This window comes from Vulpes vulpes, chromosome 12 (genome assembly GCF_048418805.1).
Source record: "Vulpes vulpes isolate BD-2025 chromosome 12, VulVul3, whole genome shotgun sequence".
Lineage (NCBI taxonomy): Eukaryota > Metazoa > Chordata > Mammalia > Carnivora > Canidae > Vulpes > Vulpes vulpes.
Window position 1 is genome coordinate 178,093,933 of NC_132791.1, and position 16,161 is coordinate 178,110,093.

General features: G+C 51.8%; 1 protein-coding gene across 2 annotated transcripts in view; it reads right to left on the reverse strand.

Annotated features, from left to right (window-relative positions):
* Nucleotides 1-16,161, reverse strand: part of VAC14 (VAC14 component of PIKFYVE complex) — a 100,903-nt gene that overhangs the window by 40,580 nt on the left and 44,162 nt on the right. For both annotated transcript variants that reach the window (XM_026011639.2, XM_026011640.2), the window contains exon 13: nt 11,077-11,233. In XM_026011639.2, coding sequence (XP_025867424.1) covers nt 11,077-11,233 — 157 coding nt within the window. The remainder of the gene's footprint in view (nt 1-11,076; nt 11,234-16,161) is intronic.

A 16,161-nucleotide genomic window follows, 5' to 3' on the forward strand; every position in this document is an offset into this window, starting at 1 on the left:
GCTCTGGTCATGATCCCAGGGTCCTGGGATCGAGTCCTGCGTCAGGCTCCCTGTAGGGAGCCTGCCTCTCATGAAAAAATAAATAAAAATCTTTTAAAAATTGTTCATTGATCACCACTAATTCCAGAACAGACCCAGTAAGAAACATTGTACGCATTAGCTGCCACTCCCCATTCTTTCCTCCACCGGCTCCTGTCAATCATCAATCTATTTTCTGTCTGTGGATTTGGGTATTCTGGAAGTTTTGTGTTAACGTGGCTTCTTTCACCTAGCATATTTTCAAGGTTCATTTATTTCATCTATGTTGCAGTGTGTATCCATTCTGTATGCATTTTTGTGGTTGAATAATACTCCACTGTATGGATATACCATATTTTATCTACGTATCAGTCGCTGGATGTTTGGTGTTTCCACTTTTTTGGCTATTAAGAATAATGCTGCAGGGTGCCTGGCTGGCTCAGTCAGTAGAGCACGTGACTTTTAATCTTGGGGTGGTGAGTCTGAGCTCCATGCTGGGTGTAGAGCTTACTTAATTAAAAGAAAAAAAAAAGAATAATGCTGCTATGAACATTCATATGTAAGTTTTTGTGTGAACATGTTTTCATTTCTTTTGGCTATATACCCAGAAGTGCAATTTCTGAATCAGATGGTTATTCTATGTGCAACTTTTGAGCAACTGCCAGATTGTTTTACATGATGGTTACGCCATTTTACATTCCCATCAGCAGTGTATGAGATTCCGATTTTTGCATGTTCTTGCCAACACTTGTTATTACTTGTCTTTTGATTAGAGCCATTCTTGTGAATGGGAAGTGGTATCTCATTGTGGGTTTGATTTCCATTTTCCTGATGACTAATGACATCTTTGGATAAACGACTATTCAAGTCCTTTGCCCATTTTAAGATTGGGTCATTTGCCTTTTTATTGCTAAGTTTTAAGAGTCTTCCTAGATACAAGTCTCTTATCAAATATATGATTTGCAGATATTTCCCCCCATTCTTTGGGTTGTTTTTACTTTCCTGATGGTGTCTTCCTTTGAAGCACAGAATTTTAAATTCTCATAAAGTCCAATTTATCCACATGTTTTTGGTTGCTTGTGCTTTTGGTGCCTTATCTAAGAAACTATTACCTAGGTCATAAAGACTTCCTGATACACTTCCTTCTAAGAGCTGTTTTTTTTTCTTTTTCTTTAAATTTAGCTCTTATATTTAGGTCTTTGATCTATTTTAATTTTTGTTTATGGTATAAGGAAGGAGTCTAAATTCTTTTGCATGTGGATAGATATCTAATTGTCCCACCATAACATGATATCTGCTTTCTTTTCACTTTATAGATGCTTTGTTTTTTATTACTTTTACAAGAAGTTTTTTAAAAATTATTTATTTATTTAAGTAATCTCTATCCCCAATGTGGGGCTCAAATTCATGACCCTGAAGTCAAGAGCCAGCCAGGTGTCTTGATGCTTTATTTTCTACAGTGTATTTTTTTCTAGCTTTGCTGAGATAACATTGACATATAACATTATGTAACTTTAAGGTATACAATGTGTTGATTTCATACATGGACATATTGCAGAATGATTACCACAGTGCTGTGGAGTCAGCCAATACCTCCGTCACCTCACATAATTACCATTTGTTTTTCTATGGTGAGAACATTTATGATCTACTCTCTCAGCAACTTCCAAGTATATACTATAGTATCATTAACTGTAATCACCGTCCTGTATGTTAGATGCCCAGAACTTATCAAACTCTAACTGGAAGTTTGTACCCTCTGACCAGCATCTCCCCAACATGGTATCTTAATAGGCAACCAAGAGCTACAACTTACCAGGGACTGAACTATGTGCTATGTATGTCTAAAACCTTCATGCATAGTATCTAATTTAATCCTCAAAATAATCCTTGAAAATATGTGCTATTACTATTCTCATCATATGCATGGAAAAGCTGTGGATTATCCAAAGTCACAGAGCTGATGAGTGGTGGTGTCTGAGTCCATGCAGCTGGTCTCAGAGTCCACATTCTCAGCAGCTCCAGCATGCTGCCCATTACCCGGGCACTGGTGCTTGGGGAAGTTTGGGGTTAGCAGGTTAGCAGGTGGTATGTTCCTAAACAAGAGGCAGAAGACTGAAATTAAGGCCTTGCCAAGACTGAGGACAGATAGTGACACTATCAGACACTGTGGGGGAAGTACTTGGCTGCAGCCCTCTGGGAACACAGGGCGGACACTGGGGAAAGCACAGCGGCCCACACATACATTGCTTTCCAGGCTGGCCTCTCTCTCTGGCCCTAAAGCCCCAACTTCTGCCCCAGACCAGGGAAGGGGTGGTCACACACCTGCATAAAACAGGGAACCAAGGGGTGCCTGGGTCGGTTGAACGTCTGTCTGCCTTTAGCTCAGGTCACAGTGCCACGGTCCTGGGATCAAGCCCTGCATCAGGCTTGCTGCTCAGCGGGGAGTCTGCTTCTCTCACTCTGTGCACATACTAGCTTTCTTTCTCTCTCTCAAATAAATAAAATCTTAAAAACCAAACTAAACCAAACCAGAGAACTAAACTCGGCTGTGGGAGGGGCTATTCGCTCCCAGAAGCATCAGGTCCAAGCACACAACACGAATGTTCAGAACCATCCATGGTACTAGAAGCAAGGCCTATAGAGGAACCCCACTAGCTGTCTCCGTTAGATGCCAGTGGCCAAAAGCAGCAGTAAAACCCTCCTTTCAGGAGCTTTTCTGCTTAGCTCAGACTTCTCTGATGTCCTTGCAAGGTCCTTACGGGGGTGTGGCTGGGAATGGGAAAAGGTGCCTTTCTGCTTTGTTTTTCCCAGCTGTGCATTATTCTATGAGGATTCCTTACCAGGAGCCATACCTTCAAATTACTTTCTCCTGAGAACCTCCTGGACAGCCCCTGTGAACTGAACTTCTTGATGTTTGCAGTGCGTTTTTCTGGGTCCCTGCCCAGAACAGCCTGGCCTGGGAGGTCCTGAGTGGCTCTGGAATGGCAAACAGTCTCTGCTCCCTGGCCCAGAGGGGCTGTTTGCAGAATCAAGTGTCACATTCTTACAGATCGAGTTACCCCGGGCCCAGCTGGGGCTGATCTCTGAAGAGGTGGCTGCAGATACAGCTGCTAAAGCCCCTCCTCCCTGTCCCCATACTGCCCCTGTGGTGGCCTGGCTGCACACCACCATCACTGGTGGTGGTGTGGACTGGAACCTTCTCTGGGACACTCATCTGTGATGGCTCCTGAGTCCCTGTCCCCTTCTTGCCAACCTACATCATTTCCAGGCTGAGGGCCATTTAGGTTCCAAAGTATTCCAAAGGACAAAGGAACCCAAACAGGGAGTGACCATAAAGAAATCTTCCACGATATGGGGCCACAGTCTCCATTCTCTGGGGGCTGGGTTATCTCGGGCAGGTGGAAACACTGAGCACAGTGTTTAAGAGCAAAGCTGGGGAGTCCATCATATCTGGTTCAGATCAGATATTTACCTATTATTGGCTGTGCAACTTTGGGCAAGTCTCAAAGTTGGCTCTCTCTTTGGGCCAGGGAGCAGAGACTGTTTGCCATTCCAGAGCCCTAAGCCTCAATTTCTTTCCCTGTAAGGTAGGGCCAATTAGAGCCTCTATTCTTTCATTAAAAAAAAATTTTTTTTTCACTAAGTAATCTTTATGCCCAAGGTGGGGCTCAAACTCACGAGATCAAGAGTCCTGTGCTCCACAGACTGAGCCAGCTAGGCACCCCCAAAAAGAGTCCCTTTAAATGAAACAAAAAATGTAATGCCCTGGGCCTGAGGCCTGCCACACAGTCCATTTCAGTGAATTGGGGGTGAGATGCTGCTGTTAGCAAACATGTCGGAACTCTGAGCACTGCAAGGGGCAGACTTTTCCCATTTCTCAGTGTTGGAATACATGACTGAGGGCTGGGGGACAGTCTGGAAAGTCTGAGTGAAGAGATTTCAGACCTGGGACAACTTTACAGTCAGTGCCTTGCTGGGAGGCAGGGAGGCTGCAAGGGGAAGACTGAATCACCCGTAACTCCCCTGAGTGCCAGGCCAGCATTTGGGGAGGGAGCTGTGCCCACCTCTCAGCTGACAGCTGGCCCAAGATGGTGGAAGAGAAGGCTTGGGGCTGTTCTGAAGACAGCCTGGTCTTCTTAGCCATAGCCCCCTCTGGGCCACAGGATTAAGTCTCAATGTCCGGGCCCCCATGGCAACCCCTGGAGCTGAGGCCCCTAGTGGGAGGGAGGGGGAGGGCAGAATGACATCTGGGAGAAGCCATGGCAAATGACTCACATTCTCACAGTGCAGTGGTTGCTGGGAAAGCTTTTATAGCTCAGCCCTCCCAGCGCTCCTGTTTAAAGACTACAAAGAGCAGGAGGCTGGGTACAGAGTGGGGGCCGGGCCCCTGCCGGAGAGCCAGAGCCGGCTTATGGGAGTGTCAGGGAGTTGCTGGGGCCTGCAGCTGTTGGGCAGAGACTTTTGTCCCTCAGGCTCCCACCCACCAGAATGGGCTCTCTTTGAGGAGGAGCCTCTGCAGGACTGGCCTGGGAGCTTGGAAAGCTCACTGCAAGGCCAGCCCGACTGTATAGAGATGACAGGTCTGGGCAGGACAGGCAACCCTTCCCAGGTGGGCTGGTCGAGGACAGGGCCAGCTTGGTGCTCACCATGCACAAGGTGAGGGCCTCCCTGGTCTCTCCCAGCCTCCTGTTCCCACTGGTTCCTCAGCCACTTTTCTGACTGATCAGCCCCCGCAGGCCCAGCTGGCTTGAGACAGAACCTGAGAGATGCTCTTGGGCAGGGCTGCAGGCACAGAAGGGAGATGAGGTGGAGAGACAAGTAAACTCACGCCAGGAAGTGTTACTACATGGAATGACAGGCCTCTCTCAGCTGAACTAATTTCTGCCCAACCGCAGCCCACTCTTCCCCGTGGAGGGTACACAGCGCCTCATTGGCTACTGCTGCCTGCCTTTGGCTCTTGCTCACCTCACCCTCGACAGCGGGGCAGGGAATTGGCCTCTTTTCTCAATAGCTCTGCTAAGAGCCAGCTCTGCCTGTGGGGCCCTGGGCTAGGTGCTGCTGGCCCTTTAGGAAGGGGGCAGAGCCTGGCCAGAAGCCCAGCACCCAGTTCCCGGCAGGCCATCCAATACTGTGTCCTGAGGAGGTGCTGGGATGCCAGGGCCAGGAGGCTTTTGCTTGGGTGGCACTGCCAACAGCCTTCCAGGCCCACCAAAGAGAGGTCTGAGCTGTTCTGGCTGGGGCCCAGGAAGTGGGGTAGTTGGGAACCACCTGGCCTTGGGTCTCAATAGAGTCATACTCTTCAAGGGGACAGGAGAGTGGGGTTTCCATTCCCCGATTCTGCCTAAGACCAGCCCCTCGGCTGAATGCCGCCTGCTTTGCATTTCTGATTTGGAGAAGTTTGGAGAAGTGGGCTCTGGCAGGAAGTTCACGTGACTGCTGGCTAGCCCAGGGGCAGACAGATGCTGTCGGGAGCGCTCTGTGTACAAAAGCAGGCTGGTGGGGTGGGCGGCCAGGGAGCCAGCCGTGCAGATGTTGCTAAGTGAAACCTGATGTGGCGACATGAGAATCTGCAGAACGTCTCACAAACAACCTTCCCTGGGATGTTTTAGATTGAGTTTTGTGGCTATGACGTGAAGGAGCCTCACATGTCAGGATAAAAATAGCTCTGGCCTCAATAGGCAAAGCAAGCTACAGTTCAACAAAACCAGATGTGAAGGCCTCCGTGGCCCAGCTCAGACCCGGCGTGGTCCCTGCTCAGCTCCCCACCCTCTTGCTCCTGTCTCTCCCGTGGGTTGGGGCCCATGTGCTCAGCCAGCCCCTCGGATGGGCATCTGGCTCTGCCACCCAGAGAATGTGGAGGAAAAGGCTGGGGGACTGGGGCAGATCCAGGCCCCTGGCTGACTGGTAAGGCAGGGTTGAGGAAGTGACACCTTCTCTGGGGCTGGTTCCTCTGTGTGAAGCTCACAGAGAAACAGAGCCTAGCACAGTGCCTGGTACAGGGATTGCACCGAGGAGGGGCTGTGTGACTGGGAGGCTAGCACAGAACCCAGGGGCAGATCCAGGCCCCTGGCTGACTGGCAAGGCAGGGTTGAGGAAGTGACACCTTCTCTGGGGCTGGTTCCTGTGTGTGAAGCTCACAGAGAAACAGAGCCTAGCACAGTGCCTGGTACAGGGATTGCACCGAGGAGGGGCTGTGTGACTGGGAGGCTAGCACAGAACCCAGGGACACAGGTAGGGAAGCGGCAACTTCCCCTACCGAATCAAGGGGCCAGAGGGAGGCCAAGGACTCTGGTGCAGCAGGGTCTCAGGAGGCATGGAGTCTGCTGAATCGGAGAGCCCAGACCTCACAGCCGCAGGGAAAAAAGAGTGGTGAAGATGTAGCAACGGCACCCATGGGACTTGATCCAAGAGGCAGTCATTTTCTTTGCTGTGAGCCGGCCCAGCTGAGGCTGGGGAGCCCTCCACCCTGGGCAGTGACCCAAATCCAGGAGGCTTTCCAGCTGCCTGCCTCAGAGAAAGAGATAAGCTAATGGGCCACAGCAGGGCCCAGAAGGAGCTTCCAGCTGACAGGGCAGTAGAGAGGGGCTGTGTCAGGGAAGACTGATGCTGAGAGCGGCCGGGCCAAGAGCAGCACTGGAGAGACACAGGAGGCAGAAGCCTCAGGGCCATCGCTGAGACCGGGCCTGGGATGCAGAGGGCTACTGGCTCTCCACTTGGGGACAAGCAAAGACCTGGGTGGTGGTGCTGACACAGCACTGATGATGGGGTGGCCAGCTCTGGCGCCCCTTCTTTCCATCGTTGTAATGACTCTGAAATTATCCCGACTGGACGCCTGACTCTGGGCATCCAGGGATGAATACAGCCTAGATCCTTCTGACTCTGGCACCCATGCTGTCTGAAAGAGTATGTAGGAAGAAGGCCTTTTAAAATTCCAAGAGCAATGGAGAAGGCTTTTGGGGCTAGGAAGTAGGTCTGGTGTGGCTGGAAGAAGTGGAGGCACCAGAAGGCATGAGTTGCTGAGGTGGACAAGGCCAAAATAGGGTCCCTGATGTCACTATGCAGAGAAGGGAGATCTTCAAGGGTATGCCAGGCTGGGGCTGTGGCCCACCACCCCAAAGGAGAAGCCTGGACTGCTGGCCTGGCCACCACTGCTCGCCTCCCCCTCCTTGGGTGGTAGAAGCTTCCAGTCCTGGGCAAGTGCTTTTGTCCTCTAAGCATGGGGTAAAGAGAGCAGACTTTCAGGCTGGGCTCCTGGGTCAGCACCAGCACCTACCGCACTCCTGTGTCAGGTAAGAATGACAATAGCGCTTCCTTTCACAGTTGTTGTGAGGAGTCGAGGGGTTACCCCACAGTGAGGTTCAGCAGGCCGACACATGGGAAGTACTCAGAACAGCCTCCTGTCTTAACAAGCTCAATGTATTATAGTTGCTGGTACTACTGGGAAAAATGCCCAGGGAGGGCTTCCTGGGTTTCTTCTAGAACTTGTTTGTGAATATGGCCACACCAGCCTGGGCGATAAGGAACGGAATGGAATCAGAACATTTAATTTCTGCCCCTGCTTTTAGAGCTGGGATCTAACTCCACCTTGGACCAGAGAACCCCGCAGGGCACTCGGACATGAGTAGTCCTCCCACCAAGAATGCACCCCCTTGGCTAGAAGGGAAAGAAAGGGAAGACTGGGTTTTGGGGGCAAACATCAGTCCTGCAGTGACCTCTGACCCCAGATGCCACAGTGCTGCAGTTTCTGGCCAAGGCTGTTCCCTCTCCTGCGGTAGGAACATCCAGGCCCCAGGAGGGCCAGGCATGTCTCAACTGAGGGACTGATCCCAGAGGCCTCCTGCTTCTGCTGAGCCTTCTGTTGGGCTCAGGGTCAGGCCCCTCAGATCTGCTCGAAGGGGGCTCATCATCTGTTCTTCCCAGATCCTAGGAGGCCTCAGCCAGCATCCCCAAGTGGAGATAGGAAGAGAATACACGAAAGCCACCCAGTTAAAGGCGACCCGAGTGGTTGTTTTCGTTTCATTTCTCCAAATCACAATTGGGAGACTGCAAAATGTTGGATCCCTCCACTGGCTTCCCTCAGGGCTGCCCACTCAGGCAGCTCCCCTCTGGGATGCCCCAGAAATGGCCCTCTTCCTGGCCCGCAACTCTGTGAAGATCAACAACAAAGTGGGGGGGTGGAAAAAGCAAGACCATCGCCTCTGCCCACACGCTCCACGCTGGAGAGAGATGTTCGCACTAGACCAGGTGGGAGGAACATCCCGCGTGGGTAGTAACTTGCCTGTGGGCCCTGGGCCTATGGCTATGGTGTATTTAGGCCCACACGGGCAGCTTCCCAATCCTCGCATTAAATCTGCACCATTTGAGTTTATAGATCCAGTGAGCAGGCAGGACCATTTGGTTCCTGACAAATGTGCTGATTTTGTCTTTGCTAGATTCCCTGCTTCCTTGGCTTTCCAGAAAGACCCTTTCCTGTGGGGGGGTGGGGGGTGGGGTGGTGCTCTATCCTAAAGGGACAGTACCGCACCCTGCGAGTTCTCAGAGCTGTGCCCTGGAAAGTCAGAGGGAAGTAAAATCCAAACAGGAAGAGGGTCTGGCCTTGCAGCCTCTGTCCACGTGCATGGCCAGATGGTAAAAGACAGAATGACCCTCTTACATGCCTGAGAAGCACTGGGAGAAAAAGCAGCCCACAGATGAATGACACTTCCTGCATGCTTTCTGACCTAAATAGCCACCCCCAACATCCTTGGTGCCGGGCCAGTGCCCTCCCCAAGGCAGCTGAAGCAAGAGAGGGGACAGGGCCCAGCTCTGGTTTTCTGTGCTCTTCTCTTACTGGTTTGAACTTGACCTTTTAAACATCATGGACCCATCTGAAAAATTTGGTGCCAGCTGTGGACACACATGCACGTGTGGTTCCCACACACTCTGCAGCAAACATGTGAGTCTCAGGCTCAGGGCACGTGGCCCATGGTGCTGCGTATCCTTGAAGAAAGAAATGTTATTAACTGTAGGCACTTCCTCAGTGTTCTGTCCAGGATGGAATTTTTTCTCATCTGGCATATTTCGTTGTTTTTCTATGAATTCAGGGTGAGTCCCTGGCTGGTATGAGCCACTCTGACAGCCCTGGTGAGTTGGGGCAAATCTTCACCATCTCAGCCTCGCTAGTGGCTCACTCACCTTGGCAGGGCAAGGAGCCAGGGTTCAGAGCACTGTGTCATCTGAGACTCCCCTCAGCTCTTGCTCCCCAGGGGCTGAGAGTGCCCCTCATGGAGCTTCCTGTCTGGGCCTTCCCAGGGCACACACCCTGCCCTCTCCAGCAGCCCTGGGCACCAAGCCATTTATCAGGTCCATCCGTCCACTAATGAATAAGCATTTCAGTCATCAACTTCCTGATGCCCAGAGAAAGAGAAAAAACATGTTAGAGACAGAAGAACAGATCCTGGAGAGTCCTAGAGACAGAGGTCTCCTTTCCCTGCTTGAGGCTGCACTGCCTCAGGTTTGGCTTCTCCTACTCTGAGGAGGAGAGAAGATTCCAGACAAGTGTTTCCTGGGGAGGGAGTCTGAAGGCTGGCTCCAACCCACAGGATGCCTTCCCCTGGCTCTACCCCTCTTGCAGTCACTTCTCACCCCCACCCCCCAGTCCCTGCACCTCCCTGCCTCAGTGAGACCCCACCCCTGGCGCCCTGTGTGGCCTGGTGCCCACACTCAACCTCTGGCGTTCTTGCCATCCGCCCCAGGGGCTTCAGGTTGACCCCCCAAGTGCTGACGTGGAACACAGGATGGAAAATGGAATCCTGGGCTATGGGACAGAGGGTGGGGACCTCCCCAAGGGTCCAGGGTCAGGATGTGGGAGCCTCCCAACCATGGCCTCTGACTGCCCAGAGGAAACTGGGCTCATGGGCAAGGAAGCTACTACATCCTGGGGAAACAAGAGAAGGAAACTAAGCTGCCACCAGAGCCCCTCACTCTTTCCTTGCTTTGGGTAGAAATAGACGGACACTTGGGACCAGTCACAGGCAGAGAATATGCAGGAGTGGTGACCTGAAGCCTGGGGTCCTATGTGGTACCCCACTGTAGGAGCTGGGGGAGCCCTTGACTTCACATGTCACCAGGGACACGTCTCCAAGACAAGGGCCTTCTGTGACTTAGCCTGGCAGCCTTGGGGTGCAGCCAGGCCTGCAGGGCTCTGGTGGCTCCAGGGAGCAGGCGTTCTCAGGGCCAGGTACCAGAGTGCCTCTGGGGGTGCAGCCTGCTAGAGTGGCAGGAGGGAAGCTGCAAGGTCCTCAATCTATTTGACATTTGGCTTCTACATCCAAGGAGGAGCCATCTAGGACCTTGTAACTGGATGTCAAGAACCACTCAGGGGACAAAGAGATACCTCCAGGCAAACACCCAAGATTAACTGGGGACTTTCCTATAAACTTGCATCCTTGGCATTTCCTGGGATCACGTCACTGGAGAGAACTGGCGTTTGCCTGGGAAGGAGGAGCTGGGAGTTGCACTGGCCCAGGGAGAAGAGCCACCTGCTGTTTGGAAGGACTCTGAGGGGCGAGCCCCAGGAACACCATGGCCACCTTTATGTCCAAGGACTGCCCGGAAACATCCTGTTTGAATTATCCCCTCTCTTGCCTGGGCTGCCTGCCATGTTGTTTGCTATTTTTAGCTCCCCCTATGAGGAAGGAAATGGCTGCCTGGTCTTCCACCTGTGCGACCCAAGGCTCCAAAGCCCCCAGATTCCTGACTGGGGAGACGCTGCCCCAGCAAAAGAGACAATCAGCTGACTCAGATGGTTTTATATTTAGCCAGTGGCTCAAAAGTATGAAGGGTGCAGGAAGATGAGGAAAAGAGGATGTGAGGGAGGTACAAGGGGGTGGGGAGGCAGCAGGAGGGCGAGGTCTGTCTGCCTCTCAGAGAGCAGAAGAAATTTCTAACTGCCCATATCCTAGCAGAGCTCTGGCGCTCAAGCGGGGCAGCTCAAAGGAGTGCTCGGTCTAGGACAAGACTGAGCACTAGCATTCCCCGGGTCCCTGAGGCTGTAACCAGAAGGGGACTACTTACCAGGAGTATTCAGTAGGTTGGCTCTGCCAGGGGTGGGCACCTGAAGCTCTGAGTGGCTGACCCGGAAGTCAGGGCCATCAAGGGGGCCTGGGTCATCCGTCTGGCCTGCAGGGGAGGAGGCAATTTCTGCCAATACCTCTAGATCCTTCAGAATAACCTGGGGGAGAAAAGCAGAGGATGAAGGACAGGAACCTCTGGAGAGCTGTGGTCAGAGACAGACAGCTGCCTCCAGGGGGAGGGTGGGGAGAGGTCCGCAGAGGGTGACAGGCTGGTAAGAGCTACCAAGACTATGGCTGTAACAGTACTCAGAAAGTTCTGTAAAAGACACGATTGAAAAGAACACAGACAGGCAGAAGATGGGGGCAAGTGGAGGAAAGAAGCTGGAGTCTGAGGCATGAGAGTAAGCTTTCGTATGGTCACTCCTCTCTGGGCCCCTAAGCAGGGACTAGAGAGGTCTCCAGAAGATGTGAGACTCAGGCATCAGGGTGTGGTCTGTGAGGTGTGTGTCCCAGGATTCCTGGGCTGCCCATGCCCTGAGGTTAACCTGTGCGAGGGACCAATAGTGCCCTCTAGGCTGGTTTGCTGGCCACAGTTCAGCTCACCACCGGGCCATGTAACAGATTCTTTTTTTTTTTTTTAAAGATTTTATTTATTTATTCATGAAAGACAGAGAGAGAGGCAGAGACACAGGCAGAGGGAGAAGCAGGCTCCATGCCGGAGGCCCGACGTGGGACTCAATCCCCGGTCTCCAGGATCACGGCCTGAGCCAAAGGCAGGCGCCAAACCGCTGAGCCACCCAGGGATCCCCATAAAAGATTCTTCTAGAGGTGACACCAGGCTACTCTTACATTCAGAACATGATTCTAGGCTCCAAGATGGGGGACTTCCTAACTTCTGGACACACTGTTCAATTCTCCACCGCCTCCTTGATGTTCATATGTAGGCCTGATCCCTGCCCACTAAGTTCTTCCAAGGAAGACATGGAATTGAGCATGAGGAACAGCTGAGTGTTAGCCCCAATCAGTGCTGTGTGTCAGAATGTTCCCCAGAGCTGCCTCCGTACCCTCCATACCCTGTCCGCCCTGCACAGGCATCTCCTCTTGCCCTTCATCTGACATTCATAGCCAGCAGGGCGCTGCCTCAGCAGGGCAGGGTGTGTGTGTGTGCGCGCGTGCGTGCCTGCATAGCACACCTGTCCCAGCTCTATCAGCAAGGCTCCCGCCACACTGCAGGTAGGGCTGCCTGCCCCTCCCCCACATTCGTCTCTGCTCTGTGCCTGTCCTGGCACAGCTGTGCCAGCAGGACTGTCCACAGCACTCAGCAGATACCTGTGGGCATGGATGGGTGACTGTCTCTGAACCCAGGCTGAGAATTACTATGGCAATCGTGGGCTTTGGTTCTGGACTTGTGGCAGTGACACAGAGCATCCCCACGGGGAGTGGGCTGTGCGCGCCATGACAAACCAGCTAGCTGGAATATGGTGACAATAGTCAAGATAAGGCTATTCCAGGGCTTTCTATGAGATGGTGAAAATGTTCTGGAGTTAGATAATAGTGATGGCCACACCACCTCATAAATATACTAGAAAACCACTGAACCATATATTTTAAAAGGGCAAATTTTATCTCAAAAAAAAAAAAAAAAAAAGGATAAAGCTACTCCTCAAAGCTTCAAAGTGGTTCCTGTCTCAGTGCAAGTGACACACCAGTGCATCCTCCTGCCCAGCCCCAGTTGTCACTTCTGGTATCCTCTCTGCCAGCCCTGGCTCTCCAGACCTCTCCCAGCAACACAGTGTGCTCAGCACTCAACTGTCCCACAAGCTGGTGGTTTTGTTTTGCTTCCTGTCCTGCCACACTCCAGCCTCCCCCAGGCTGGACATACTGCGCGCGCGCACACACACACACACACACACACACACACACACCTCCCACCTAACTGTCCTTTCCTTCATTCCTTTTTGGCTCTCAGCACTGCCTGAGCCTCCACTGTGCCAGCCACTGTGTGGGTGCTGGGCTGCAGGTGAGTCCAACATGCCTCTGCCCACGGCCTGGCAGGGAGACCCATACTCGCCTGCCCTTACAAGCACAGATACGTAAAATTTTGGAACATTCTGACTGCTAGGCCTGCAGGGGATGTATCCATGCTGGCTGAAGATCGTGGCTGCTAAGCAGCCCTAGACAGATGGCAGGAATGAGCACTGCCGTGCCGAGGCCAAGAGCTGAGGGCCGGAACAGGTCTAGGCCCAGAAGCAGAGAGGCCCAGGCCATCTGCTCCCCAGGAAGCTCTCTACTTCAACAGTGGCAAGAAGAGGACACAAGGACAGGGTGGGATGGGGGAAAAGATAGCTAGACAGGCAACAGTGCCGTGCTACTTGACAGAGCGGCCTGAGCACTCTGTCACACACTCTGTCTGAGCACTGGGCCACACACTCAAGATACTCAAGTGTCCAAGCAAGTCACTGTCTAAAGGGCAGGGAGGTGAAGGGAGACCTGGGAGTCCAGTGGGGGAATGGCTCACTCAAATTAAATAGTGAGGCAAGAAGCAAGGCAACTGTGCCCCAAGAAGGTAAACAGAGTCACCACAGGTACACTTCCACCCCTAGCGTTTACCCAAGGCCAAAAATGTGTTCACACAGGACACGTTACATAGAAATGTTCACAGCCTCAGCGATCATCATGGCTAGAAAAGGGAAACCACCACCAAGGTTCTGATACCAATTCTGACGTGTTTTCTTCTGATACCGGCTGACCATCTTACAGTTCAACTCAATTCTGGAGGTAGCGCCAGGTCCCACAGGCTGAGGGCCCAGTCCTACAAGCCTGCCCCTTTCCGCTGCCACCCACCCCTGCTTCTGATGCCAATTCCAAGTCCAGGCTGTCATCTGTGCTTCTGATGACCAGCTACAAGAGCAAAGGTTCCAAGACCCCCTCCTTGGGTTTCACTAATTTGTTAGAGTGGTTTGTGATACTAGAAACACTGTACTGACTAGATCACTGGTTTATTATAAAAAAACGTAACTCAGGAACAGCCAGATAAAAGATATGCGAAGGGGCACAGAGCTTCCATGCTCTCCGGGGTGTCACTTTCCCCAACTCTCCATATGGTCACCAACCTGGAAGCTCTCTAAAACCCATCCTTTTGGGTTTTTAAGGAGGCTTCATTACATAGGTAGAGCTAATGAAATCACTGGCTGTTGGCAGTTGATGTAACCTCCAGCTACTCTTTCCTCCTTGAAGGCTGGGTTGAAAGTTCAACCCTCTCATCACATGGTTGGTTCTCCTGGCACCCAGGCCCCCATCCTCTGGGCATCCCAGTCACTTCACTAACCTAACAAAAGTCACCTGTATTATTTTCAACACTTAGGAAATTCCAAGGGTTTTAGGAGCTCTGTGTGCCAGAACCAGGGATGAAGTCCAAATATGTCTTTCTTACTCTGTATCACAATATCACAAACCCAAATGTGTATCAACTGATAAATGGATAAACAGAACATGGCATATCTGTGCCAGGAACTATTCTTTGGCAATAAAAGGAATGAAATTCTGATATAGGCTATAAAATGGATGAACCTTAAAAAAACATTTGCTAAGAGAAGCCAGATGCAAAAGGCCACATATTGTATGTTGATTCCACTTATGTGAAATGTTCAGACCAGACAAATCCAGAGAGACAGAGTAGCTTGAGGCTGCCAGGGGCTGTGGGAGGGAGTCATGGGGAGCGACTGCTAATTGGTACGGGGTTTCTCTTTAGGGTGATAAAAATGTTCCAGAATTAGCTAGCACTGATGTTTGCACAACCTTGACAAAATACTAAAACCCACTAAGTTGTATACTTTATTTTTAAAAAATATTTTATTTTTTTAAAGTAATCTCTACCCCCAACGTGGGGCTTAAGCTCATGACCCCAAGATCAAGAGTTGCTCGTTCTGCCAACTGAGCCAGCCCCTAAACTGTGAATTTAAAAACTAAACTGTGTATTTTAAAAGGGTGAATTTTATGGTTGGTGAATTGTATCTAAAAAAAGAAGAGAAAAAAAAAGGAAAAATTTTTTTAAAATAAAAAAAGCAGAGAATCAAATCAAAACCTCCAACTGGCACCGTAAATAGTCCGGTGGTACCTCTAGAGCAGTCTGCCCTTGCTGTGCCCATGGGCAAGGTGGCATGGGCCTCGCTGCCTCCCTACGATCTCGGGCCTGGTTCTGACTCACAGGAGGGCTGAGAGACTCAGGGAGGCCACTTGTGTCCCTACATCTCCTGGCATCTGCACCCTGCTGCAGCCCTGAGGTGCAGGCTACTCTCCCAAGGCTGGCTGTGCAGGTGGGCGGAGGCACATGTCTTCTAGGCAGCAAATCCTGGAGGTCAAATGTGACTGAAGAGAAAAGTGCAGAATGGCTGGGGCCAGCCTAGCATTCTGCCACATCCCAACCCCACAAAGGCCAACGTGGCCCACACCAGGCTTTTGGCGGGTAGTTCCTTCCCTAACAGAAAAGATGCTCCGAAAGAACTACCAGCACCTGAGGCCTGGCCTGTGAGATGCTCCAACCCTCAGAGTAGCCCCGAGGCCAGGCTGCAAGGGACAGGGAGAGCCAAGGAGGAAGCTCTCCTCACTCCCCGCTAGAATTAATGCCCTCATCTGCTGTCACTCTCCCCACTGCAGAGTGACCTGCTCAAAGGATCAAGGAGTCCACTTCAAACTCAGCTCTGGCCCCCAAACCAGAGCCCTGTGACACTGGGCTTCGTGGTCAGACAATCCTGACGTCCAGTCAGTTAACTTTGCCCCTCCAGCCCCTCCCTCAGCATGTACTGAGTACCTACCCACTGTGGGCCAGCACCTGTGTTGACTGGAGATGTTAAGCCAGACAGGATGGCCCTGCCTCTCCTGACAGTGACCTTGGGGAGACAGGCGGTAAACAAACACTCAGGATGCAGTGCATCTGCAACTGGAGCCAGCAACTTGGCCTGTGGGGATCCGGAGGCTTCAGAAGTACCTGAGCAGCAGCTTGCCAGGGGCCCAGGGGTAGAGGAAGGCTTGCATTCTCTTACCTAGCATAAACCTTTCATGGACACAGAGGCAGAATCACGTGACA